Raw genomic sequence first — 27,808 nt, 5'->3', positions numbered from 1 at the left:
TCATCACACTGGATGACCGCGAAACCATGTGTGAGAGAGTAAAGCCTGAGCAATGCACATTTACCTCATCTTCTTTAATAAGCTTCTTTGCAATTTCTTCATGCCTAACAAGCAAAATAAGAAGTACTCTCTTTGGTAACAAAGCCACAATATATAGGTAATTTGGGGTGATTCTGGCACCATTTTTCCACCTTCTCCTGCTGAAACATTCAAAAGCCACAGTCAGAGACCACATGTGAACACCTCAGGTAGAACATTTCATAGCTTGAGGGACAGGCTGGCACCAACAAATGCAAGTGAGACACAGGAGAAGCAGTGACTTGACAAGCATGACAGAGGCTCCCTGAAGAGAGTGAGCACAAACACTGCTGGTACTCACAGCATGAGGGATGGGTCCCTCTGCGCTGTGACGGACAGGAGGTGTGACACCTGCCTGCTTTCCAGATGAGAGCAGCAGGGAGGCTGTGATGCTCCAACACTGGCAGCACTGTTGTGCTGTACCTGTTTTTTGAAAAATGTGACATCCCCTTCAGCCTACACCTGCAGCACTTATCAGAAGGTCTAGGTTTACCAAGCACGGATGAAAATGAATTAAGCAACTGCACAGAGATCCTGGGTTTCCATAAGCTTTGGAAAAGGTGTTCAAAACAACATAGAAAGCCATGTCAAAAAAAATCCAAGTGACACTCTTTCTAGGGTTTCTCTGCTAAGCTCCCAAATCCCCCAAATTTGAATCCAGCTCCTGTAAGATAACAAGGGTTGTTTTCATTCATTCCCTTTGCTACAACATGACACTACTGAGAAGGAAGTCCAGTGACAGTATTGCAAAGTGTCAAGCACGCAGGGAGAAGATAGACATGTTAAGTATACTGTGCTGGACACGGGATATGAGCAAGCTATGGGCTGAGAAGTCCTGTCACAAATGACTGAAGCTATACAATGAGGCTTGAAAATGAGTGCTAGGCCACCTAATCTTTATTGATAAGTGTTGCCACCCTACAAACCAGACTTGGAGAAGCTAAGGCTCAACCGAGTGTAAGACTTGGATGTAACCAGACAGTCCTGGTTACAACAGCTGAGCAGCCAATTCACTGGAAATGGGAAAGGGGTAGCACATACAGACAACAGGGACCTCATCAGCCCTGCTTGATGGGGAGACATGAACTGGTAGGACTGGCATTCACTCAGTAAAGGACAGTGCCCCTTCAAAGCTAAAAAGGATACAGAATGCTAAGCAAAAGCCTACTGAGCATTCGCAGCCTGGGTTCAGCTGCTGCTGCGGGGTGGACAGAATTAGAGATGCCAAAATAGGTGCTAAACCTGTCCCTCAGCTTTCTGAAACTAAAATACAGAGAAACAACATATAAAAGAGAAGGAGGTGAGGGAAGATGACAGTTTGCTTTGTCCTGCAGAAACAGCAGCCAGAGCAGGAAGAAGGAATGTGCATGTGTGTGCACACCATGTGGGACAAAGGCAGCGTATTTCTCTTCAGCCAAGAGCGCTTCTGTCATCTGTCAGCGTCGTATGCCTGTGTACAAGCAACAACAAACACTATTTGCCTTTCAGTGCTTTTGATAATAGGTTTTTCTTGCTGATTTCCTCATCTGAATTTTCCTTTTGGCTCCCCTGCTCAAAGTGTACACATCTAGTTTTGATGACACTCAAACAGCTGGCTGCAGACAAGTCACAGGCTCGCATGTCTGGTGGAGTGTTACACACTCATACACGCACGCACACACACCCGCCTCGTCCTGACCTCTCTCCCCTTCTCCTCTGCAATCTGCTGCGTTTGAAATGTTTTCTTTTGCAGCACCCTTTCCAGGCTCGCCCCCCGGCCCCTGCGGGCTGCTCCCCAGACCTGCCATCGGTCCATATGAAGGCATGCGGGGGCGGGAGGTTCACTCAGCCTTGGCCGCGGGGCGGGAGAGAGATTTCACAACGCCGGGTCTCCCCGCAGCGCCCGGCGGCTGCTCCGCGCCCGGGGACTCGCTGGCTCGGTGTGCGGGGGGACCGAGAGCTCGGGGCTGTGGGGAGCGAGGACGGAGTGGGGGATGTCCGAATGCAGGGCTGCGGTTACAACGGTGGGAGCAGGAGACAAGAAGAGTTTCTGAGTGGTTAAAAAAGTTCGGATTAGCAAACTATGTTGCTGTCAAAGATTTCCCCCTCCTTTTTCTCTCGCCCCCACCACCCCGTTCCTTTTTTTATTTTTAAGGCAGTTGATGTGGTAATTAAGAATTTGGTGAGAGCCTGGTCAGGTCACCTCGTTTCTCAGATCAGAGCCCCATCAGAAATTCTTTCAAGTGTCCTTCTGCGTCGCCAAAGATGACAACAGCAAATCAATAAGTACTTGAAATGAAAGGGGTTGCTGGGTAGCCCCCGAGGCTACAGATTTTCGCACCGCCGGGCTTTTTTTTCCTCTTTCTTTTTTTTTTTCTTTCTTTTTTTTTTTTTTTTCCCTGAACTTCTCGCATTCCTTTGCACTGCCTCTCCTAGTAAGAGCTGCCTTTTTATTCCTAGTCTCATGACGAAGGTAAGTGCCCTCTTAGCATCCCTATCGCAGGACGGGCCCTGCCGGCTCTGGCTGCGCTTTCCTGCTTGCAGCAGCCGCTCGCTGCCGAGAAGGTGCGAGCCGAGAGCAGCCCCGGCCGAGGGCGTCCCGCTTGCCCGGAGAGCAGCGGCTGCCAGGAGATATTTGCGCTCCCTGTTCTTTTACCCGAGGAAAAAAAAAAAAATAGAGGTAAGGTATCAAAGCAAAGGAAAATAAATACGGGAGTCACAGCGTGGAGCTTAGATTACTCTGTGCTAACAGAAATTGCTCCGCTCCCGTTCGCGCCGTCATCCTTAGCCCCAACGTGCCCCGGTTTAACAATCTTCCTAACGACCGAAGTCCCCGGGACGTTTTAATTAGGTAATTCATTAGTGAGTCAATAGAGACATTTATATATTCTTTTAGCTCAAGTGGTTAAGCGCTAATTTCGAAATGATTATAAAACATCAGAATACACGATGCATTAATTTATATGCAAATCAACGGGTCCATTTGAAATGTTTAAATTTTTAACAATTACTGTATTGTAGACGAACCGCCTGAATGAGCAATTTTGAAACCAGGTCTGGACAGGAAGAAAATATTCGAGCAGCCCAACAAATCAATAATGTTTGAGTGTGTTAAACATAGCCAGCTATAGGTATTTACATACTCGTTTGCTGTCAGATAAGGAGCTCAGAGAGGTGGGAGGAGAGGCTGGGGGGGACACGGGAGGGATTGCTGGCGAGGGCTGAGATCATAATCCGGGCATGAAAAAAGTAAATGGTCGTGAACTACCCCACCGCACACTTTCGAGGATAACTCCCTTTTCCACCGGTCCCACAGCGCTGGCGGCCGGTGCAAAACACCGAGGGATGCCTGAAACACGGCTTTACTTTTAGTCACCGCTAGATACGCTTTGCCTTTTTGTTGTTGTTGTTGGCTCTTTTTTTACCTTCCCCTATCCCTGGGCAAAACTCTCCCAGGACGGCAGCGGGGAAGCAGCCCGGGTCCTACTTCGGCTCGCCCACGCTGAGACTCGACATCACCCGGGGAGAAGCCCCGCAGCTCCCACCGCAGTCGGGGACACCGCTGGCTGCATTAGGTGCCTGCAAACGGATAGTCGCAACAGGCATTTATTAAAACAGCTTTTCCTTCTGTCGGGGAGAGGAATAACCCCGGTCCTTTTTCAGAGCCTTTCAGAAAGCCGGCGTGCCCACCGGGGGCTGGGACGGAGGACCCTCAAGCCGGTTATTCACGCCCCAGCCGGGCCGCGGGTGCCGGCTGCCTTGTCCGCCGCCGCTCCCCGCTTCAGCCCGCCGAGTAAAGGCTCCCTAGGCTCATCGGGGTTTTTAAAGCTGTTGTCAGTGCTCTGGCGGGAGGGGGCAGCCAGACTATAAATACAGCAGCCGCGGCCTTTGCTTGCCCTGAAATCTATTATTACATTTATTGCTTTGACAGAAGCGGGGGGGGTAGGGGGGGGAGGGAAATTTGAAATCCGCGTATTAAGTCGGCTCCATAGTTTCCAGACACCCTGGAACCCCTCTTCCACGGCAGCATGTCTAATGTATTCCCTGGTGATTCTGGGCATTAATTAGTTGTTTAATAGGAGTATGACTAAAAATGTAAAAGAAGGATTAGGAGCGTGAAACGTATGTCCAGCTCCTTCCACACACTCGAGGAGGGAATGAAAATCACCCTGTATCTTATGTTTCTCCAGGATCCATTTGCATTTCCCACCAGCTGCTCACTTCAGCCGCTCCGGCTCCGGAGCGGTCGGACCCCGCTGCCGCCCGGCGCTGAGACGGGTGCGGAGCCGCGGGCGGCCTCGCTTCGCAGCCGCACTACCAATGCGGGCGCCGAAGCCTGTCTTGCCTTGTCTGTCTAAAGCACAGTGGGGCTGGGGGGTATGGGAAAGATGTACAACGGTGGGGAAACACAAGTGCGAGGTGGAAGCTGGGAGTGCCCTTCGCTCCCGCTCTTGGGATACGCAGGGAAACCGGATGTAACCTGGCAGAGCGCTCCCAAGGACAGAAACGCAGGTAGCCAAGGATGCAATTAATTTATTTCTCCCTAGAAAAGCTCCCACACAATTTCATTTCTTACGAGAGGAAGCAACCGTCTCCGCTTGGCGTGGCAACTGCTGCAACGTCTCGTTCAAAGGGCTTTTCTGTGCACGCCGGGAAGCGGTGGTGCTGCTGAGCGCGGTTGGGCTGCCCCAGGAGCCGCCGAAAAAACGACCCGCTGAAAATTTAGCCACTTCCAAGAGTTCACTTTCCCCGTTTGGCAATAATAGCCTCAGCCCTCTGCCCACGCCTACAAATAACGCAAATTCACTCCAGGCTGAAATAATTTAACTGTAGCCACAAATAAATCAGGTGCAGCCTCCGAGTTAAGAAAAAGCCAGTTTTATTTTCGCATATTTTTTCTCTATAAACAAAGCCGAGGAAATGCTGAGAGAAAAAGCGATCGCTTTAGTTTGGTCTAAATAGAAATATCCGAAATCGTTATTTAATTAAACACGAAAAATATCGCGAAATCGAAAATAAATTCCCCCCTAGCTCCAACTCGGTGTCATTTGGGGAAAAAAGAGGAGATAGCATGCCCTAGAGTTTTCTCGCCATCGTCCGAAAATGAGGCAAGGCGAGTAACAGAGGTGAGAGGCAGGATATCGGCTAACCCGGCTCTGCGCTAGCGATACGTACACGAACAAGAATCCCCAGGTTTGTGTGTATATATATATATACATATATAAATATATATATGTATATATATATATACACGAAGTAAAGAAAAGAAAAAAAAAAAAGGTTAAAAAGGAAACCGAGAGCTCTCACAATGGGTTGGCGATCCCTCTTCACACCTGGTGCAAGAACAGCCGGCGGCCCGGCCCGGGAAACTTTGGGCACAGATACTTGTGCCTCCTCCCGAGCCCGACGGGGCGGGGCGCGTCTTGCGCGGGCGCGGAGGGGCCGCAACCGTCCTCTCTCACCTCGGTTCTCCTCTGGCTACCTAGCCCGCCGCCTCCGCCGCCATTTGTCCTTCCACCTGCCCCCTGTCCCCTCCACGGCCGGGGACTGCCGTTACCGCCGTTACCGCTGCGGCCGTACCCGCGGAGCGCCGCGGAGCTGCCCGCCTCGGCCCGGCCCGGCCCCGCGGCGGCGGCGGGGCGCGTTCGACGGAGCCCGTGTGACGTCAAGGCCCGGGGAGGCGGGCAGGGCGGGGCGGGGGCGCGGGAGGGCCGGGGAAGGAGGGAGCCAGCGGTGGCGGCGGCTCCGCGGCTCCGCAGCCAGCACAGGAGCCCGGCGCGGCCCCGCCGCCCCCGGCAGCACCGGTACCAGCAGCGCAAGCAGCGGGGCGGAGAGCGCAGCCGGCTCCGGTGAGTGGGGGCTCTTGGGGAGGGAGGTGGGGGGTCGGCGGGACGGGTGCAGGGCTACGGACGCGACTGGTCCCGGCTCTGTGCACCCCAGGACGGGCGGCGGGGCCGCGAGCTCGAGTTGCTGATGTTCTCCCGGGCGGCTGCAGCCCGTCCCGCAGGGCTGGCGGCGATGGGAGAGAGCGCTGCCCCCGCGCCGTTTCCCTGCCGGCCCGGGCCTCCCCGCCGGCGCGGGAGCCGGGGAACCGGCCCCGCCGCGTTCGGCCCCGCGGAGCAGCCGCTCAGGCAGCGCCTTCCCGTTGTGGAGCCGGGCGAGGGACGGCAGCGGCGCCGGAAAATCGTGCGAGCGGGTCTGCCGCGCCGGCTGAGGGCTCCGCGGCCGGGACCCCCGGCACCACCCGCGGGAGAGCAGCGGGGCCTGGCTGCCCCTGCGGGCATCGGGGAGAGGTAGGCCCTACACAGAGCCTCCCTTTCGTTTGAGAGCCACCGGCAGCGGCTGCGGGCCTCTGGCAAAAACCCTCCCGCCGAAATCACGGACCTCAGTATTTCGGGCGTTGCTGAGATATTTGCCAGGGGACTCTGTTTTGGAGAGGTTGTGGGATTTTGCTCGTTTTCTTTTTTTTTTATTTTACTCTTCGAGAGAATAGTGATAGATACCACCAAAAAAACCCCAAAACTCTCGTGTGACATCGCTTTTTTGTCCGCGCCCTTCAGTCGTTACAGCCGGAGTGCTCCGAGCAGGTTGTTGCTGAGCGGAGCGGGCCCAACAAGCGGGGAGAAAGGGAAATCTCGCATGGCTGGTGGGATTGTTGAGTCTGTGAGCGCACGGAGACGCTGAGCTATTTAATTACGAGTGGAGGAGTGCTTGGAGAAATGGAAAAGCAAGTGGAGTTGCTTTAATTTGAGTCGCCGGGCCGGAAACAATAGAAAAACAATTCTCGCTCCCCTTTGCTCTGCGCTGCGAGGTGAGTGCAACAAAAATTAAAAGCGGATGCAGAGAGGAAAACGCGAAGGAGCAGTACGGGCAACTAAGAGTCAGGAAAGGATAATAATTCGCCCGGGAAAGGCGCTTTTCTTGGAGGAGACTACTGATTCAGGAGAGAGGAAAAACTTCCCTTCAGTGGCAGTGCGTTTGTTGGGGGGGGAGCTGTGCGCCTCCTCCACTCGTGAAATAAATCACCCATCGAGGCAGGCGACGGGGGAGGGCAGCTGAATTTGTCATGCAGGACTAATAATCTTGACGGAGACCTATCCAGATTTAAAGACCATCGGCGAAGAATTAAGGTTCTCTTAATAGCCTTCTCCATTAATTTAGGCACAGCTTGTGTGCTAGGCCTGACTTGTGAGGGGAAGCAGAGTTGCTCCTTGGCCTCCTTCGGCTTTGAATAGAAACGGCCGAGTCACAACAAGACCTGGAGGAGTCCCGATAATCGCACCTTGCCTATTATTATTATTATTATTATTATTATTATTATTATTATTATTATTATTATTATTATCCCTTTCCTCCTCTTTTTCCCCTCCTCCCATCTTGCCCGTCCGAGGGAGGGCGGCGGGGCCGGAGCCGGCGGGGCCCCACACAGCGGCCACCGCGGCAGGAGCCGCTCATCCCAAACGTGCTTCGGCTCTTGGCTGCCGCATTTCTAAGCACCAGCTAATAATGCGCCCGATTCAGACATTAAAAAAAGAGGCGAAGAGAAGAAAAAAAAAAGATTACCGAAATGATGGTGACATGCAAATTTCCCCCGAAATTATCATAAGTAAACATTTGAAGCCTGGACTAATAAAATCCCATCTGTGTTACTTCATATCGAGTTAGTAGAGAGCTGTGATAATGAATTTTGTAATATCTCACGAACAGACATCTCAATCAGGCACTAATCCCGTGATTTTACTGTCCAACCACTCAGGCCCGGGGAGGCGACGACGGCGGCCGGGGAGCGCGAAGGCGCAGCCGTGAAACGGGGCCTCGGCGGGCGCAGCCGCGGCCGCGCATCTCCCGCCGCTCAGGGGGCCCCTGTCGGTACCCATTGCCCCACAGCACCCCTGAGACGGGATGTCCCGGGGCAGACCACGGCCTCGAGGTTCGGGGACTCCCCTCCATGTCCCGAAATAACTAGAGGTGAAGGGAGGCCGAGCGGTGCGACGGGCTGGGAAATCACCACGGGGTTTGCGTCCATCCCGTGGTGTGACTCGGGTAGGACCCGAGTTTGAGGTGAGGAGAAAGGGTATCGTGCAGACGTCCCTAGGAAAAGGTGAGGGTCCCGCCAGCATCTCTGCGACATGTCTCCCAGGGCGACTGCGTTACTTTTTGGCATTTATTTTTCACTCCCAAAATAATTGCTTTAAAACTCCTGTGCCTTCATCTTTTGTAGGTAACGGGTAATGGAGTCCAACTGCCGCAAACTTGTCTCCGCCTGTGTTCAGCTAGGTAAGAGAAACCTCCCGCCGTGCCGGAGGCACCGCGACCCCTATGCCGTGCGGTGCGCGGGTGCGGGGCCAGGGGAGGCAGCCTCCGGGAAGCGGCGCTGCCTCTGTGGGGGGTGTGCGCAGCAGCGGGCCCTGACCGCCTCTCCCTTGTCCCCCCCCCAACTCCGTGTCCCCGTCCCCAGGGTTATAGTCCACCGCCGTCGAGTGTCTTTTCTCCAAGAAGGCGGACATCAAAAAGGGGGAGCTCAGCGGGGCGCCGGAGGGCCGCAAGGAGCCCGCCGGCACCCAGCTCTTCGGGCCGCTGCCCCCCAGCTCCACTGGTCAGCGGCGGCCCCTCCGCGCTGCTCCGCGGGCCTCGCTGCCGGACAGGCGGACAGACGTATAGCAGCCCTGCGCCGGGCCCGGCTGCGCGGCGCCAGGGCGCCCTCTGCTGCCCGCCGGTTGCGTAGCGCGACGCGGCTTTGCGCCCGGGCGACTCTTGCGCCTGAAGATGCGCGGCCGCGGGGGAGGGGAAAGAGGGTGCACTGGCAGCCCCGCGGCTGCAGGCGAGCACTAACACCCGCCGCCAGCCGGTCCCCGCCCCAAATAAAGCATCGCTGTCAGCGCGCCTTTCAGATACTCGCAGCGTCGCGCTGGGATTTATTTTTATTTTCTATTTTTTGTCCCCCCTCTGCCCGTAAACAAGCCGCCAGCCCTCTCCTGCCCCCACAGGCAGGCACCCCTCAGCGCCCCGTCTGCAGGCAGGGCAAGGTCCTGCCTTCTCTTCCCCTGCCCGTTTCAGGGTGTCTGGTAGGCGAGCCCGAGAGGTGGTAAAGAAAAACAGCAATGCAAACACATTACAAAGAAGAAAACAAGCGCTCTGTATTTCGAGAGACTGTTTAATCCAAGATAAACGTAATTTTGTTTAAATAAAATATATTAACCTGAATTAATAATACAGGAAACTAGAGTGAATTAATAATGCACGTATTCCTGGTCTCGTGGTTAAACACTTCCTCGTAAGAGTACTGTATTAACCCTGTTTGGCCAAACAGCTCGCTATTTCTCAAATAACATCCAGTGATTTCAGGAGGAGCCACGTCCCCATCCTGAGTCCACCCTCCCCCAGAGACTTTAAGCAGGGTTTGCTAGCTGGTCATCAAAACTCCTAGAAGAATAAACGCTTAGGCTAAAGGAAGGTTAGCGGGCAAAATCCGGGGTAATTCCAAATGCGAAGGTATTACAAGCCGATAATTTTTAATCCTGGAAACATACATGATATTAAATTGTGCACAAATAGGCTTTACCAAGGTCTGGCACTTTTTTTCTCGGCCAGTAATAAGTGTTAAATAATGTGGAAAGGAAGGGTGACATCGCTTTATATATGGTTTGCAAATAAGAAAGGCCTTTTTACCCTTCCCTGCCTTTTCCTCCCGACGAACAGGTGGTCTTAATCAAAGCCCTTTGCACGATCTAATGGGAAAGTGGGGACCTTTCTGATATAATAAATTTATGAGCCCTTCCACGCCAGCTTTATTCGGCTAAGTATTTATAAAAGTAATATCCACATATGCTCCCTGACACGGTAACTTTTACTTCCTCTGCAGAGAAACAAATGGTTATTTTCTTAACCATCAATTATGAACCCGGATTATTGTAGTACACGCAAAATTTCCTGCCTTGTTACCGTATCAGCCGGTCTGGTTTTTACCCGTCGGGCTGCAGGGGAAATTGCTATCTAAACACCTTTAATGCCATTAATTAAAATATAAGTCTGAGCAGAAGTAACGCGCTGTTGCCTGACCATTAAAACCTTCCCTTCTACGGGAAAGGGAAGCGCGGAACGACCGCGGATGCGGAAATAGCGCAGCAGATGTGAGGATGATCCCTGCGAACAGCCCCAGCCCATGTTTCTGTGAGACAGATAATGGCAAGTCCTGAAGCACCCTGAGCTGTTCGGGCGACTTGCTGCACATCATAGAAATCACGGGTGTTTTCTCTTGATTCGGGCGGGTTTTGTTGGGGTTTGGCTTGCATTTGCTTTTAGTCGTGCGGTGCTCGTTGATTTTTTGCTTTATCTGACCGTTAGGACTTCGTGCTTTATGGGAATTACCTCGCCAAATGTCTGGTCCTTGGGGCGGGCTGGATGAGAGGCGGGGAAGCGGAGCGGGGGTTATTTGGCACCCCGTGTGCCAGAGTTCAGTTTCGGGAATTACGAGGGCGGTTGTGTAATTTCGCCAGTTAGTTACCGTCGGTGGGCACAGGGAGAATAATCACTAACTAGAAGGATTGGTAATAGTAGTAAAAAAAAGCCAGTGTTTTGATCAAATCGATGCTTCTGTGAAAGGAGGAAACGAAATTCAGTAGGAGACCCTCCAAAACGACACGGGTGTGGTGGGTTCCCGCGGGAAAAGGGGCACCGGGAGAGAGAAAGATTCCAAAAGAAACGGGTCCATGGCCACGCCGGGGGAAGGAAAACGGGAAAGTATGAAAATATTATTGCAGACCAGAGTGTCAAACGTAGCCCGGCGTCTGTCATGTTTACCCGCAGAGACGGGAAAATTGTTGCTGGGTCCCGCGAAATTAGGAACATTTCAGCAGAAGGTTCGGCAGCCCCGCAGCACGAGTAAATAGTTACTGGCGGGTTTATTCAATTCTTTTGTGTGTAAATGCGTGTATACATAATCTATAAAATTCGTTAGCTGAGTGACTTCTACTTAAGGAATCCTTTCCTGTAATCGATAATCTGGGTATTGCTGAAACAGCAGCCTCCAACATAAAATGTTGAAACTACATTCCGCCTCATACCATCATTCAGCATCACAAACTGATTGTTTCAACGAAAGAAAAAAAAAAAGGTTTTTTTTCTTAATATTATTTGTTTTGAATATTCCATAACTTAATATCTCTTTTACGAAAACAAAAGCCCAACGCTGATTCAGCGTTCCGTGCAGATAAACCGAAGACCCGGCAGCCTGCAAAGACAAGGTCCCCGCCGCCTTTTTTGAGCCCAGCGAAGAGGTGGACGCGCAGCCTCCGCCCCTGCGGGAGGGAGTGAGCGCGGGGGGGGGGCGAGGCGGAGCCGGAGCGGCACTGTCCTCGCTACATAACGTGGCCAAATTTGTCCCCGGAGCTGTGACCCGGACGATGGAGCCGGGCTCTCCCCTAGGCCGGGGCGGAGCTCACTCGGCCCCTGAGCTGCCCCTGTACGGAGCCGCGGAAGTTGCGCGCCCCTTTCCGCAGCCCTCGCCAAACGCAAATTAAAATAAATTTATTGCGCTTTGGACATATAATTCCGCCTTCTCCCCCCCACACACACACTTCCTCGTCTGAGAATAATATATGCAGCAGTTGTTAGCTACACTCCAGGGAAAACTAAATGTATAACGAAAGCTTATTCGTGAGTAGGAATATACTAACGGAACAATCTGATGTCTTCTTAATCCTATGTAAAAAGCTCTGTAGTCTTCCTAATATTGACTGAATGGGTAATTAATGGCTCTTCATCGAGGAGAATACCCGGTAATCCGAGATAGGCGAAAGACAACAAGCCAAAGGTAAAAGACAACAGGACTAGCTGGAGACTCTACATAAGAACCAATTTACCCGTTTAGGAGAGTATTACGCCTAGAAACCATGAACCCGTAAGGAGATAAAGGAAAAGTGGGAAAATAAATACGCGCAGTAGGTCTGGCCACCCCCCAGGTACCCCCAGCCGAGCCGCTCAGCTCCCACCCCTCTCCCAGCCAGCCCGCCTCCCGCACCGGGGACCTTGGGAGGGAGAGGCTGAAAAACACCCTTTGAAAAAGAAAAAAATAAATCAAAAATTAAAAGGAAATGCAGAAGGTGGAGCGGAATGGGGAGTAGCTCCAAATCCCCATTTTTCACAGCCCACCTGGGCGCATCCCCTGCAAGCCCTGCAGCACCGGGGGAAAAGGGGGAATTCCCCCAAAATGTTGTGGGGCTTTTTGGGGGGGGAGGGAGAGGTGGCAAGCCTGCGTAGATGGCGCGGACAGATCGTACGCGGGTTATGAGGCCGGGACCCGAACCTGAAAGCGATGGGAGCTTCCATCAGGAAAAAAAAAAACAAACCCACACACTTTTGACATTTTAATTGAAATCTTTACCGCTAATATATTACTTGGGTGACTACAATTAGGTTGTTTTTTCGGTTGGCTGACAGCTTTTAAAATATTATTTCACTCGGGAAATAAAAGCTTCATCTCAGATTATAGGTGGGTATTTTTGGATTTACGTGATTTATGGTCACCATGACAACTAATGCTGCGTGGTAGCTCCCCTCCCGCCCAGGGTGGGGGAGTTTTAATCAAAGGCATGTAAGGAAATGCCGGCACCCTCTCCCTCTGGGCTGCAGGGGGCTGGGCCGCTGCTGTGCTCCACTTTTGGGGACTCGGGGACGGCCACCGAGTCCGCTGGGATTGACGCTGGGGAAGGTGTGGGAGGGCGGTATAGTGACCGACCCTGCCCCTTTTGTCCCCGTTCCCGGGCTGGGACCCGCCCGTCTCCGCCGAGTGTCCCGGGACAGAGGGGGCCACGGTGGGCACGGCACCTGCAAGCGCATAAAGCGCTTAAAAAGTGCTCTGCGCCGCGCAGCCGGGAGGGAATTTTCGTTCCAAATCTCGACGGAAGAAACCAGCATTTTCCCAAACTAACTAAAAACAAATGAAGGAAAAGAAATAGGAAGGGGGATAAAGGCTCATCTGCGAGCGGGCTGTATTGCTCTATTAAATGAAAATAAAATGCGAGACGTCACCGTATCTCATCTTCCTCCGGCTCCACCTCCCCAGGGGTTTGCGGGCCGGGTACAACCCCGGCATGGGGGCTGGAGAAGGGCAGCGCCCCCTCCCAGGGCACCTTGCAGCGAGGCCGAGGCTCTGCGGCCTTGGCGAGGTCCTGTCGTAGGGAAAGGCTGCAGGGGGGAGATGGGATTTCTGGGTGCAGAACTGCGGAGCTAGCGAGAGGTTAAGAAGAAACGGGGATATGATTGGTAAACAAATTGTGCAGAATGGAGCTGGATTCATGTTGACTTAGTTATAGGTCATCTGCTGCCGGTGCAAAGGGAGGAAATATTTACTTTACACATATACTTTATGATCTTGGGGGAATTAGAGGAAATTCAATAAGAAAACGGCTAGAATCATTTTAAACCCTCTATTTAAAAGACTTAAGCAAATTAGAGTCTTATCAGATTAAAATCCACTACAAATGTAAGAGCATTGTCTCCGTCGAAACGCTGTGGGGTCTGAGGAAAGAGATTCTTTGCCAAATCTCAGGGATAAAAACACGTCATTTAAACACCAGATAATGAGCAGAATGTAAATTAATTTAACCTTCTTTACTAACAGGGTACGAAAGTAATATGTATAATTTAGCGATTAGTAAGATTCCGAGGAATGATACGCATCTCCAACGAGCATCAGAGATTAAGAAGGACCCTTGCGGGTGGCGAGGCGAGGGGGGGACGTGGGGGAAGCGACAGGATACAGAAAACTTTGGGCGCTGACAAGTGGGTGTGGAGGCCCACATCAAGGGAAGCTTTCAGTAACTTTTCGATGCCCGTGACCATGCAGGGAAACTGCAGATAGAGACGCAACCTGCATTTTCCGCGCCTGGGCTACCTCCGGCTTCCCATCCCTAACAGAGTCACAGGTCCCCGGGGGCAGTGGCGTCTCGGCAGGGAGTGATTCCCCGGGTCCCCCGAGGGGAGGGCTCGGGGACAGGGTCCTCTGACCCCAGGTGTCCCAAACAACACGGCAGGGCAACATGGCCCCGTATTAGATCCACTAGAAACAGCCCCGCTCCTCCTTCGTCCTGCGAGACCCGCGTCCACAGCAGCCTGTGCTCTGCGCTATAAGAAGGGGACGGCAGGACAGCGCAACCCACCATTCTACCGCCCATGCCCGGGGCTGAAGGGTCATATCCTGCCCCCTCAAACCTCGAGAAGGGTTTGGTCGAGAGATCCTGAGTGAGAGATTTGTGTGCCGGAGACCAGCCCGGTGCGGGGCTTGGCCAAACTGCAAACGGCTTTCGTGGGCGCAGGTTCGGGAGACTGCTCTGGGCGCCGCGCCGGGAAGCAGGAGAGTCCGTGAGGGTCTCCCCAGAGAGAGGGGAACGATCTCTGCGGATAACCGCGCTAATTAGGTGTAAAACTGGGGTGGAAAACTTCCTTGGAGGCTTGTTGCTGGGAACTCAGCTGCAAAGAGTGGACGGGAATGGCAGTGCCAGCGAGAGGATTTTTCTCCCGTTTTGTCCGCCTTCGGTGCAGGCGCAGGCAGGCAAGACAGTGGGCGAGCGCGGGGATTGCAAGTGCTCGGGGGCCGGGATGTACACGCTCCCCCTTACTCCTTTGAGTGTGATATGAAGCGTTCCTTAGCTGTATCGCAAGGGGGTGGTTATTCTTGTTGTTCGTGTTTAGCTGTCGTTTTTGTAGCTGTTTCTGCTACTGTTGCTGTTATCAGTCAAAGATCCGCCGTCTAACCGGTCGCACACCCCTCCCGTTTATTTTTTGCCTCATCCATAACGAGGAAATCGGGGCTGGAGCTTCCTTGCCTTCTTCCTCCTTGTTGCCCCTGTGTCGGTGCCGAGCTTTCCACTCCTCACCCCTGCAGGTCCGCCAGGGCGGAGGGGCGCGGACCGGGCGTACCCGGAGCCGCCCCGACGGGGTGTCCCGTGTGCCGGCCGGAGGAAGCCGGGCTCTCTGGGCACCGGTACCGTCCGCAGGGCAAACCGGGTAGAAAACGCAAGGTTTCGGGGGGCGGATGCGTCGGTTGCAGGGCGAGCGCAGGGGGCGGCGTGGGTCTGGGCGGTGCGGGGCGCGGCGGAGGGGCGGAGCGAGGGCGGGGCGGGGCGGAGGCGGGTGACGTGCCGGCGCGGGGAAGGCCGCCGCCGGTTTAAGATGTCAGGCCAAGAGGGAAGCGGCTGAGCTGATGCGGTGCGGGGCCGGCCGCGGTGCGGTGCGGGCCCATGCGCGGGCAGCGGAGAGGAGCGTCCCGCGGAGCGCCACCGCTCGTCGCCGCCCCCGCCACGGGGACCCCCGCGGCGGGCCGGGGGCCGCCGGCCGGGGAGCAGCCGTGTCGCCGTGACGGCTTTTGCAGGACCAGACTCGCCCGCTCGCCTGTCGCCGCCACAGCTGCCGCCGCGCCCCCCGGGCGGCGGGGGCTCCTGGGCTCGCCGTGCCGCCCGGGCGCTAACCGAGCACCACCGGCCCCGCAGCGGCTCCCCGCCCAGCAGCCCTGACCCCTGGAGCCGCGGGGCCGCTCCGTGGCCGCTCAGAGGGTGCGGCGCCGACCCTCCTACACGTACCGACACCTACAGACACACGCACACCTCCTCCTACCGACCCCCCAGGCGTGCACGTAGACTTTGGCGTCCTTTTGCCGATGAACTGCATGAAGGACCCGTTAAGCCTGGAGCGCCTGGGAGCCGGGAATAAGCTGTGCTCCTCCTCACCTTCCTCCTCCTCTTCTTCATCATCTTGCCACCACCACCAGCCTGCGCTGGCCATGGCGACGGCGCTGGCGCCGGGGCAGGCGCGCTCCTCTCTGGAGTCTGCCAAGCACCGGCTGGAGGTGCACACCATCTCCGATACCTCCAGCCCCGAGGCCGCAGGTAAGAGGGGGCGAGAGGCAGGGACCCGTGCCCACCGGGCACCCCGCCACCCTGCCCTGCACTGGCCCAGTCGGCGACCTCGGCAGTCCCGCGCTCCGCCGCCGCTGCCCCTCTCTGCACGGGATCGCTTCGCACCCGAGCGAGACCCGTTTCGTGTTTTTTTTCGCATGCGGTGTATGTGTGCCGGCGTATAAAAGATAACGACGTGTGTAAGGATAGGCGAACAGCATGTACAGCGATGGCGAATAGCAAGAATACAGATGGGCGAATAATATGGATACAGTTCGACGAATAATATGGGCATAGATGGAAAAATAATATGGATATATATGGGCGAATGGTGTGGATACAGATGCGCGAATAATACGGAGACAGGCAGAGCAATAGCACGATACAGGAAGGCAAATAGGACGGGTATAGATGGGCAAATATTACGGATTACATGTATACAGATGGGAGAACAATATGGATACAGATAGACGAAAAACCCGCATGTATCGATAGGCGAAAATCTTGCATACAGACCGGCGGAGAGGCGGCTCCGTCCCGCTCCCCCGGCGGTGGCTGTTTCTCCAGGAGGAACCCGTCCGTGGGTGCCGGAGGGACAGCAGCGGCGGGAGGCCGGGCGGGTTAATCATTACACCGCCGAGACGCGTTAGGCGCAGCCTAACGTGCTGGGGACAAGCCCTTCCCCAGCCGCTGGAGAGGAGCCTTCGGAGGCTGAGGCGCCCCCGTTTTCCTCCTTGTTGTTTTTTGTTTCCTCCCCTTACAGAGAAAGATAAGAGCCAGCAGAGCAAGAACGAAGATGCGGGGCCTGAGGATCCCTCCAAGAAGAAGAGGCAGCGGCGGCAGCGGACTCATTTCACCAGCCAGCAGCTGCAGGAGCTGGAGGCCACTTTCCAGCGGAATCGCTACCCGGACATGTCCACCCGGGAGGAGATCGCCGTCTGGACCAACCTCACCGAGGCCAGGGTTCGGGTAAGTCCCAACACGACACACCGGCTCCGAGCAGCGGGGATCGGGAAGGAGGGGGAAAGGGGAAGAGGGCTGAAATGTTTGCAGCTGCTTTCGATTTCGGTTTGTATGTAGACTTCAGAGCCTTCGCACAAAAGCAGGGCAGAGCAGGACATTTCTGTCAAAGCGAGACAGATTGGGATCTCTGTCTCTCTCCCTGGAATATGGTTTGCTGCACGTTTCGGCCTCACCGTGCAATGCGTCCTGCTCCTTTTGATCGAAACGCTAATGAAAACATTAGCCAAGAAAGCAACTTGGAACAGGCTGCAACCTGCGCTGCCTCTAATGAGAAAAAGCTGTAAAATACACAAGGGCTTTTACTTCACAGCGAGGCACTCCCGACGTGCCCTTCCTTGCATTTTCTCTTTCTTTTGGTTTCCCAATTTGACGAGCGTCTCTCTCCGCCCTTTACCCCCTTCTGAGATTTATGGGACCGTCACGGAGCTGCACAGACACCGAGGCCGGACCCCACTGGCGCGCAAACACCGCGCTGGATTAAAAAAAAACAATCCAAAAGGGCCGAAACCCTCGATTTTCGGAAATCCCACATAAATCCACTCCCTGTGATCGCTTGAAGAAAACGATGCAGTGAGAATTGGGTCGGCAGCTAGAGGGGCCGGGGAGCGGGTCCCGGCAGCGGTTGGTGCCCCGCCGGAGCACGAAGCGGTGTTGGTCTCGGCACAGCTTTTGCGGGGGGGTTTGGCTTCGGGCGGCGCGGTGCAGCCAGTTGGGGCCCGTCCCTGTAGTGCCTGGGAGGCCCCTGCCCGGCTGTGCCGGAGGAGTTCCTGCAAACACCCCAGGGCGGCTCGAATACACATGGGAAGGCTGCTGCTGGCGGCTGCCCGACGGGTCAAACACCCAGATGTGGATTGGGAAAGGGCTCGTTTGCCCCATTGTCTGCGGGAAAGGTCCCTTAGATCTCATTTAGCACGTTGTTAAACAGCAATTTCTTTATTTTTCCTTTTTTCTTCGCCAAAGAGCAGTCGAACAAGTTTGTTTAGAAAGTGATTTTCGACTCTAGAAGCTTTCGCGCAAGAGGAACTTGTAGCTTTAACAAACCGAAGCAAGGATTTATTAGTTGCTGGTTTCCCCCTCCTTTCCCGTAATAGGAAACATCGCCTTAAAATTCCGCGGGTTTCCAGGCGTTTTGCCCTTTCTTTTGCACTATTGTATTTTCCCTGAAGGGCTTCTGCGCGGAATAAGCCAAGGAAGGAGGGGAAAAAGAGAGAGAAACTAGCGGAAATGAAAAAAAAATAAAAAAAAATAAAAAGAAGCTTTGGCCTTGATGGTGCGAATTAGAACATCGCAAATTATGCCGGAGGGAGGTCGGGAGGGGAATGGAGCGATCACGGATCTGCCACGCTAAACTCGGCGGCACCAGGGCCCGTGGGATGCTCCGCGGTCTCGGCAGCACATAGCTGCCTCGGCCCAGCGCAGGGCTCCGGAGGGAAGGAGGCAAACATATATATGTATATGTATATGTATGTACGTACACGTTTATAAATGTATGTGTATATGGGCACGTTAGTTTGTTGCCCCGAGAGGTTGCAAAGGGCTGCAGTGGCGGTTCCTGACTAACTCGCGTCTCGCATCTCTCTCTCTCTCCTCCCGTTTTTGAAGGTTTGGTTCAAGAACCGCAGAGCCAAATGGAGAAAGAGAGAAAGGAACCAGCAAGCCGAGCTTTGCAAAAACGGCTTCGGTCCACAGTTTAACGGCCTCATGCAGCCCTACGATGATATGTACCCCGGCTACTCGTACAACAACTGGGCAGCTAAGGGCCTGACCTCCGCTTCCCTCTCCACCAAAAGCTTTCCTTTCTTCAACTCCATGAATGTCAACCCTCTGTCTTCTCAGAGCATGTTCTCCCCTCCAAACTCCATCTCCTCCATGAGTATGTCTTCAAGCATGGTACCTTCTGCAGTCACCGGGGTCCCTGGCTCCAGCCTCAACAGCCTGAATAACTTGAACAACTTGAGCAATCCCTCCCTGAATTCTGCAGTGCCAACGCCAGCCTGTCCTTATGCTCCTCCAACACCTCCGTATGTTTATAGGGACACATGTAACTCGAGCTTGGCGAGTCTGAGACTTAAAGCCAAGCAGCACTCCAGTTTTGGCTATGCCAGCGTGCAGAACCCCGCTTCCAACCTGAGCGCTTGCCAGTATGCGGTGGACAGACCCGTGTGAGACACCCCAGTAGGAAACACTGCATGGGGATCCCACCCCCATCTCCCGCAGAGACTGAGAATTGCGCTAGAAAGTAATGGGCACTAGACAGAAAGAGAAAGGAGGAAAAATCAGAGGCAGAGAGAAAGGAAAAGAGAGAGAGAGGAAAAAAAGAGGAAACCACTGAAATAAGATAGTTCCTTTGTTTTCAAAGGACCTCCTACAGAGTATGAGATCTTTCTTTCACTAAGAGTATTTCAACAATTACAAGGACATATATATATATATATATATATGGACAAATGTTTGACTGGATATGATATGACATTTTAATGTTCCTATAAGCTTGTTATTTTTTAAGTTTAGCATTGTTAACATAAAAATGACTGAAAGGATGTATATATATCGAAATGTCAAATTAATTTTATAAAAGCAGTTGTTAGTAATATCACAACAGTGTTTTTAAAAGGTTAGGCTTTAAAATAAAGCATGTTACACAGAAGCGATTAGGATTTTTTCGCTTGCGAGCAAGGGAATGTATATACTAAATGCGACACTGTATGTTTCTAACATATAATTATTAAAAAAAAAAAACCCATTGTGTGAATATCAGTTTTAGAATAGTACCTCTGGTGGATGCAATGATGTTTCTGATATTGCAATGTAAAACATGCCCTGTGTATATCATTTCGTACAATATTATTGTTTTACTTTTCAGCAAACGTGAAAAAAATGTGTTTTATTTCATGGGAGTAAAATATACAGCATACAGCTTTGTCTGGATTTTTATTTACTAAGCCAAGCTGCGCAGCGGTAACTGGTCCGCAGTGATTGACTGATCGTTGACACTAAATCTCGTTGTCTGGAAACACAGGGCAGTACTTTTTATTGCAATACAAATAAATGCCGGCATTTTTTTCACGTAAAAAAAGAAAATCTCTTTCGCTAGCGTTGCATGCTAGAGAAACGCAGAGCTTGGACATGCTGCCTTCCGTGCAGCAGGATCCCTTTATTCCCCTGCGTAGCCCAGAGAAAATGGATTATTTGACATCGTTAGCCTCGAGAATTACCAGCCACAAAGTTGCTGTATCTCAGGCATAAATTTCTCCTGCTGTGAAGGAAGCTTTTATTACATTAAAGAAGAGAAAGTGGCGAGGGGAAAAAAAAAAGGTGAGGGGGGGGGGGGTGGAAGGAAAAGAACAGTCAGTTTGCAAACAAACTGCTCCTGTTCAAAATAATCTGTCCCCTTTGCCGCTCCCTGCGTTCACCTTCTCCCTTCAGCGGGGAGATCCTTCATGTAATATTACATTTCTATTTCCAAATCCCCCTTTCAGACATGAAGAGAAACAAAGAACAGCCCAAATAACCGCAACCCCGCGGAGCGCGGGGGGTGAGAGGTTAGCCCCGAGTTTCCTGCGACTTCGTGCTGCAACACGTCGTTGAAGGGAAAGGTCGTGCTCTCCCGTGTTTTGTTTTAAATAATATCGACCCATTCATTCTCAACCTGCTTGTTCGTGAAATTATACAGGATTATAACTTTGCCATTGCCGGACAAAATTGAAACAAATCAAGATGAATTGCTGTTCGGCCCTCCCATCGCCTCACACCCCGGGCGGGCAAGGAGGGGCTGGTGGGGGGGGGAAGGGGACGGCAGGACCCGGCGCCCGACGGGGATACCGATGTACGAAGAAATTCCGCAGGAGCGATCGCCAGCGAGGTGCGCGGGGGCCTTTCCGCGCTCCTTGCACGTTTTTGTAGGGCCGGGAGGAGCCGCAGAGGGAGCCTAGGGGTGTGCGAGAGCTCCGCCGGCGCGCAAATGGAGCGCTCTCGGAGCTTTCTTCCACTCCCGGCTTTCCCCGGCGGACACCGCGGATGGGGGTGTTCCCCCCACAGGGTTAGACAGGGAGAGGAGCAGAGAAGAGGGGAGAGGGGAGAAATTGGCGCCCTATGCTTTCCCACGGACAAAATGATTCCCCCACCCAAAAGGGGGGGCACCTCTCATGTTCCCATTTTGGGCAAACCATAGCCCTTACTTCCCCTTCAACCCCCCCTTTTTATTGACGTTTTTACCCCCTTTTCCTCATCGAATTTTTATTTTATTTCTTTTTTATTTTCTTTTTTATTTTTTTCTTTTTTTTTTTTTTAAGTGTTCTTTTTTCTCTGTGTGTTGTTGCTAGGGGGTCCGTGGAGAGATAGACCCTCTGTGCTTGGGGCCGGGGGGAGGCGGACGGCCCCCCTCTACCCGCCTCGGCGTGCCCGGCCTCGCCGCCGCCCCGACCCAACGCCTCTCCCCTTGGTTTTTCCGCACCGTGTCAACACCTCACCCGGGTGAGTGCCAGGGACTTCCAAAAGTGTCCCCTTCCTCCTCCTTCTCCTCTTCCTCCTCACTGGGCTGTGGGCGGAAGGTCTGGGGGCGACGCCTGTGAGGGGCTGGAGGCCGGGAGACCCCCTCGGGTGTCGGGGAAGACGGAGAAATGCGAGCGCTTTTCTGCCCCAACCCTCTTGGCGGGACGGGCTTGGAAATCAGCGAACGGGTCGCTGCGGGTATCGGCACGGTATTTTATACGCTCTTTTCGGCTCTTGTTTCTTCTCGGTGGCATTGGTTATTTATAGTCTTCTCAAATATATATATGTCGGTGTATATATTTAGTATATGTGTGTGCGTGGAGAAAGAATATATATTATATATACATTGTACATATAGGCATATACGTTTAGAAGAATAATATATACCGTTTCCGGCCAAAAAAAAAAAAAAAAGAATTGGATTAGAGTTTTCCACTCTACTATGTAATGGCTCAAACGATGAAAAATCAACGTGACCGCTCAGAGAGGACATAAATCACTCCGAGTGTAATCTGAATTTCTCTTTCTCCCCCTAGCTGAAGCCTTGAGGGTCATCATTTTTCTGCGCCACTTGACCAAAGATATAATGTTTTGATTAGGTCGTAAATCAAAATCTTGGGTCGTGTTTTTTCTTTTTTTTCTTTTTTTTTTTTTTTTTGGATGCTTTCCTTCCCCTTATCGGCGGTGGCAGTGGGAACCTGGAACAATGGAGGCCGCACAGAGGGTGAAAAAAAAGCCACAACGAAATGGGGAATTTGCAGAATATCTATTTAGAGAAGCGGGAGGCGGGGGGGAAGAGAGGTTAAACAACGGGCTCGCACCCTCCGCGCCCCGGCCCTGGGGAAGGCCTCTCCGGACGGCTTGCAGTGCGGCCCCCAGCACCGGGCATGCGAGCGGGCAGCGCCGTCTGCTTCCCAATCCACATCCTAATCCACATCCCAATCCACTACCCTCCCGGGCCCGGTCCGCGCAGCCCCCGCCTACCCCGAGGCTGCGGCACCGGGAGCGGGTCCCTTCCACCCGGGGAGCGCGGGGCCCCTTTTCCCCGTCGGCCGGCGCCCCGGGGCCGTGTCTCTGCTCGGCTCCGTTCTTTTGTTTTCGGACGGTGCCTTCCCGCACTTTGAACCCCGGCGGCGTGCGCAGGGCCCTGTCAGTCGGATCGGCGCGGCTGCAAAGGTCAAAATTAAACGTAAATATCGATATATCTCCTTTGGGTTATTTTCTGTGCGCTTCCCTCTGTCCTCTCTTTGCATTGTTTTCATGTACGAGTGCGTTCATCCCTATGTGCCTTTCTAAAATAGCTAGATACCGATCCTTACATACCTGTACGTTTGTTCATACCTATCAAATAAAAGACCTTTTCTTTTTTTTTTTTTTTTCCTTACGAGGTTGATTAGCATTTTTGGAGGGAAATAATTTCCTTGGGAAAATAGTTGACATCTGAGCCCGGGGAAGTTTTTCCAAAAAGCCGTTGTGCTGCGTCGTGGGGCGGGCGCGGTGGCAGCCGGCGGGACTGGGGCAGGTTTGCAGCCCTCTGGCCCCCCGCGGCCAACTCCGGCCGGGCAGGCAGCGCTGCGCGGTTGCGGAGGGGGTTGCGGGGTGGGGGAGGGGGGTGTGAGTGGGGTGAGGGGTCGCACACCCCTGTTCAAGCCAAGGAGAGAGAGCAGGGGACCGGCTCCCGGCGCACCTAAGCGTTTTCGGGGCATATAATTTACTTTCCTAAATGCCTGCTTCGGTACGCGTGTTATACATGTGTAGTTCTGAATATTACGCACCCGATAGACCGTAACAGTCAATAATCCAGGAACATGGAAGGATTTACACCTTCGGAGCTCCATACGGTGCTGGACTAATTGATTGCTAAACCTGAAGTTTTCTAAATGCGAGCCCTTTTTCGAATTAATTTCTCCACTCTCCTGCATGTTTTTCTCAGTGAAGAAAAGAGGGGAAATAAAAAAAACCAAAAAACTTAATTTGTTTGTGTTTTTGTTTTGTGACGAAATATCTTTTTTTTTCTTTTTAGTTAAAAAAAGGCATTTGAGGCCGTTTTTCGTGAGCTCGGCCCCGGCTTGTGCGGGGCAGAGCCGCGGGGCGGAAGCGGGCGGAACGGAACCGATGTTCCGCGCCCCTGTGCAGGAGCGGAGGGAGCTCCGCGCTGTCCGCCCGGCGAGACGGGGCTCTGTCGGTGCTGGGCGAATTTCCCCTTGGTCTATCCGTGGTTTCGAGGGAGAGGAGGACTTGTTTGCTCGCTTTCTCCCCTGCGTCTGCGACCATCCTGCCTGTCCCGAAGGCGGAGGGCTGCGACGGGGGCGCGGGGGGCAGCGCGGGTCGCTCCCGCCTGCGCGGAGACAAGCAGGGGAGAGCGAATGCTGCTGCCGCCAAAGCGGGAACGGCCCCGGCCCTGCCTTCTCGGAGGGCGGGCTTGTGCCTGCCCGGGGGGGGGACACTCGCCCTTGCCCGGCCCCGCGACCCCTTCACGGTCGCCACTGGCCCTTGCCCACCGATGGCAGCGTGCGAGCGGCGGCCGCACGGACTTCAGCCCCACGGGAAGAAGGTAGCGTGACTGAGGCGGGGACGGATCACCGCCTGGGGAAGCGCCTGGGCCTGACCCCCTCGCGGGGAGCGAGAGGCAGGGCCGCTCGGGCAGGTAAAGCTTTTCGCGGCTGCGGCCCTGCAAAGCGAAGGCCCCGGGGACTCTGGGCTGAGCCGACCCCAGCCCCGCGGACGAGCAGCGTGCCTTGCACGACTGGAGTCAGCCGTCGGGAGCGGAGGATGGACGTGACTGACCGCCAGCGCAAACCCGAGAAAATAAAAGAAAAAAACAAAACAAACAAGAAAAAACCCCAAACAAACAGAAAAACAAACAAAAAAGCAACAAAGCCCCCGGCAGCCCACCCGGGAGCAGAAGCCCGCGTGTGTCTCGCTTTGGCAGTGAGGAAGAGCCCAGAGCCCTTCGGCTTCTGCCCTTTGCCCGGGCGGCAAGGCGCAGCGCTGGGGAAGGAGCCGTGTAAGCCTTGTGCCTGTGTGTGTATGTGTGTGCGAGCGTGCAAGCATGAGTGTGGGAGAGACTCGTCTCCAGCTCAGCGGGGCTCCCCACCGAGCCGGGGTGCCGCAGGAAAGAGGCTCAGAGTTAACGCCCTCATATATATGTATACACATATACACGCATACATACATATACACACGTATGTATTACACATACATATATATACATATACACACACGCGCGCGCATAGAGTGTGTAGCTGCTCTGTAGCCGCTGCCCGCACATGAGACGGATGCTCCAGCGGCTGCACCCCCGCAGGGCCACGCAGGGGCTGGCCACTCACAGACCGCATCGGTGAAACCCGCGCCTGATCGGAGGCGAGAGCTGTGTTCGCCTACCACTCTCTCCCTCCTTCTGACCTTTTTTTCAAGGGTTTCCCCCTCCTCCTCCGCTGCCAAGCCGCAGCCCGCGGCTCCCCGGGGGCTGTGGGGCCGGTGGCCGCAGCCCTCTCTCCGGCCGCGGAGCTAGTGCCCCCCGCCAAGCCCTGCCCGCGTTGAACATTAACAGACTGGGACAGCCCTGCGGTGTAATATGCTGCATATAAAAATGAATCATCTCCCAGGTTGTAATAAAACGTCTTGTAAAGTCCACCCATAAATCTTGGTATGCACTTAGTGCGCTCGGCTTCACGTCTTACTGTTTCTAGGGAGTGTGTGCCATCACCTCCTTTCCCCCTTTTTCCCTTCCCTGAAATCCCACCGGTCGTCTGCGGTCCTAACCCTGGCCCCGTGTGCCCCGGGCTGGAGAGCGGGAAACCCGAGGCGGGGATGCGGGGTCTCCCCCGGAGGGAGAGCGGGGCCCCCCGAGGTATCCCCGAGGTGTCGGTGGCCACAGTCGTCGGGGGCTCTGGGGCCTCCTCGTTCCCTCCTAAATGCGGAGAGGGAGGAAAACAAGCGGGACAGACACACAGCCCTTAGCCATCCAGGGCGGCAGGAGCCCCCTCCCCCAGGGGCCAGCCAAGGTGGGGCGCCTCGCAGATGTCCCTGCTGCTCCCGCCCTCCGAGGGGGACTGTGTATGATAAGAAGAGATACTCATATATGGCAGCAGGGTCCTATAAAACTCAGCAAAGCTCTCCCCTGCAAATTTGTTAGGTATTTTTCTCCGAATTAAAGGAAGAAAAGGAGGAATTCAATCCGAAAGGAGCGCCGTGCTGCGCAGCCTCGGTGGGTAGGCGCAGGCAAGGATCGATGAATGTGCAGCGATCAATGCAGCCCACAGTTTAAATCCTCAGCTGCGATTTACGCAATTGGAAAGGAACACCAGCAACAAGCCCTTGGCCTGCTGGGTGTGTATGTGAAGAAACGGCAGCACTTGAGAAAAGACGAGGGTGGAGCTGGGCTCATCACTTGATATATATATTTAGTGTGGTGGTGGTTCCACTCACGGGGGACTACTTCCATGCTTAAAGTTATTCACATGCTTGAGTGATTTGTTGGATTGTGGCCATATGTAGAGCAATAAATATAAGAGGCTACTTCTGTGTAAATAAGAGATCCAGAGGTCTCACAAGTAATTTTCCAGCAGATCCAGACCTCGTACTGTTAAGATAAAAGTGAAGAGAACTCTTTTCTCTCATTCAATTAAAAAAATAAAACCCCACCAACAGTTAAGGTCACTGGCACAGTATAAGCATAAAAGAGCTTAAACCTTTCCTTTATGAAAATCTTTGTCAGGCACTTTCAAGGCTGCATTATCTGGAGAGGAGCAGGAATCTACAAGCCCTGTACCTATGCAGTTGTTTCCAACTTTTCCAGCTGCAAATTCTTGCACCCACATTGGTAGATGCAGAGCTGAAGAATGAAGCGATTTCTTGCCAGGCCGGAGGACAGCATGTCAGTGTGAGAGTGGGTCCCAGCCTGTTTGGTGCTCCCTTTGAAGTCAGCAGAGCCTGAGCTGGCAGTGCTGAGTGCGAGGGGAGTTCCCAAGCCAGCAGAAACTCTCCCTATGAGGTTCGGGGCAGCTGAATTCCCATGGTTTCTCCAGGGAAGGTCATGTGTGCTTCCCATTCCTCAGCCAGGATGGGAAGAGCAGTGGAGATGGACGTGGTACTTCTGCCCTCTTTCCTCTATTTGCAGAGCCAAAGTCTCTGGCAATTCACATTTTTTTTTTTTTTTTTTTTTCTAGTGCAAAGTAAAACAGTGTTTGATTAAAATAATAATACCCAACTTTTGACAATGCTTCCTACAAATTCATGGCTTTAGCCTGGACTGTCTCATGGCCAGACTGTAAATTTTTGCATTCTAACTCCCTGTGACAAATCTCTAGACCCAGTCATTGTTATTTCCTTCAGCTGGCAAAAACCTCCAACTCTGCTATTCTTCCCCCAAAACAGAAATTTCTACCACAAAGGCCATTACCCTGAGAACATTTTTTAATAAACATGTTTGGAAAATGAAAACAAGACACATAAAATATATGAAGATGAGTAACATCAAATGAAGACTTGGAAGCGGTTTCAAGTAGTGTTACAAATAGGAAATAGCTTTCCAGAGATAAAAATACTCCATGTGTTTTGTTAACACCAACATGCAGTCAGGCTTTATTCTCATGGTTTATTTCGATGTTAAGGGACACCTTTGTCCTACTTGATGTACTTGTAACTGCTGGCTGAGCCAGGAGGTCAGAGAGTTTAGCTTGTAATCAGTGGGTGACCGGCAACACCCCTGACAAATAATGTCGGTGTGACACGATCAGGGTGACAGCCATTGTTGCATGTCAGCAGCTATGGCTCAGTGAGTCCAACCAAAGGACATGGGGAGGGATGTTTCATAGCACAGGTAATTTTTGAAAATCCTGGTCTATGCACCTGAGATGTTGTTCAAAACTTCAGCCCCTGAAATGGCTCCCACTGACAGGGATGGTTTGGGTTTGGTTTTTTGCAACAAAAAGAGATAATTACCCTGAGAAGCAGCCTCATTGCTGACTTAGTGACAGTTGTAGGCTCTCAGCATCTTATAGGGTGTTTCCTTTTTATTGTCCAGGGGGCAGGGAATGTTGCATTTTTCTGTCTTCTTGACAAAAAGGCTTCTGAGACTGGAGTGCAGCTCTAACAATGGAGCATTTAATTCTTGTGATGGCCAGGCACTGCCATTTTGAGACCACTCAAATCCCCTCCGGTAGAATTGGCAGTTCTGGGGACATAAATAATACAGCTTGTGGACCCGAGCAAGCATTGTTTACATGGCAATATTACGGGTCTGCCCTGGTCAGTGTAGTGTTCTCCTCCTTGTGCTGAAAGGAGAAAAAGCTGTGATGTGCTTATGGATCCAATGGGGCATGTATGCATACGTTTAAATC

General features: G+C 53.2%; 1 protein-coding gene across 3 annotated transcripts; it reads left to right on the top strand.

Annotated features, from left to right (window-relative positions):
- Positions 1-8,288: 8,288 nt before the first annotated feature.
- Positions 8,289-19,139, top strand: PITX2 (paired like homeodomain 2; the record flags this gene model as incomplete). Of its 3 annotated transcripts, XM_080343570.1 has the most annotated exons (5): positions 8,289-8,342; positions 8,524-8,653; positions 15,681-15,941; positions 16,714-16,919; positions 18,576-19,139. In XM_080343570.1, 5 exons carry the CDS (start codon positions 8,289-8,291, stop codon positions 19,137-19,139), a joined length of 1,215 nt encoding a protein of 404 aa, XP_080199696.1. The 3 variants fall into 3 exon arrangements, with proteins under 3 accessions (XP_080199696.1, XP_080199697.1, XP_080199698.1); XM_080343571.1 differs by lacking the exon at positions 8,524-8,653 and having other exon boundaries at positions 8,289-8,334; XM_080343572.1 differs by lacking the exons at positions 8,524-8,653; positions 15,681-15,941 and having other exon boundaries at positions 8,289-8,334.
- Between the last annotated feature and the right edge of the window lie 8,669 nt (positions 19,140-27,808).

Source organism: Nesoenas mayeri, assembly GCF_963082525.1.
Source record: "Nesoenas mayeri genome assembly, chromosome: 4".
NCBI lineage: Eukaryota > Metazoa > Chordata > Aves > Columbiformes > Columbidae > Nesoenas > Nesoenas mayeri.
Note: the sequence above shows the minus strand (reverse complement) of the source record. Positions and strands in the feature narration are given on the sequence as shown.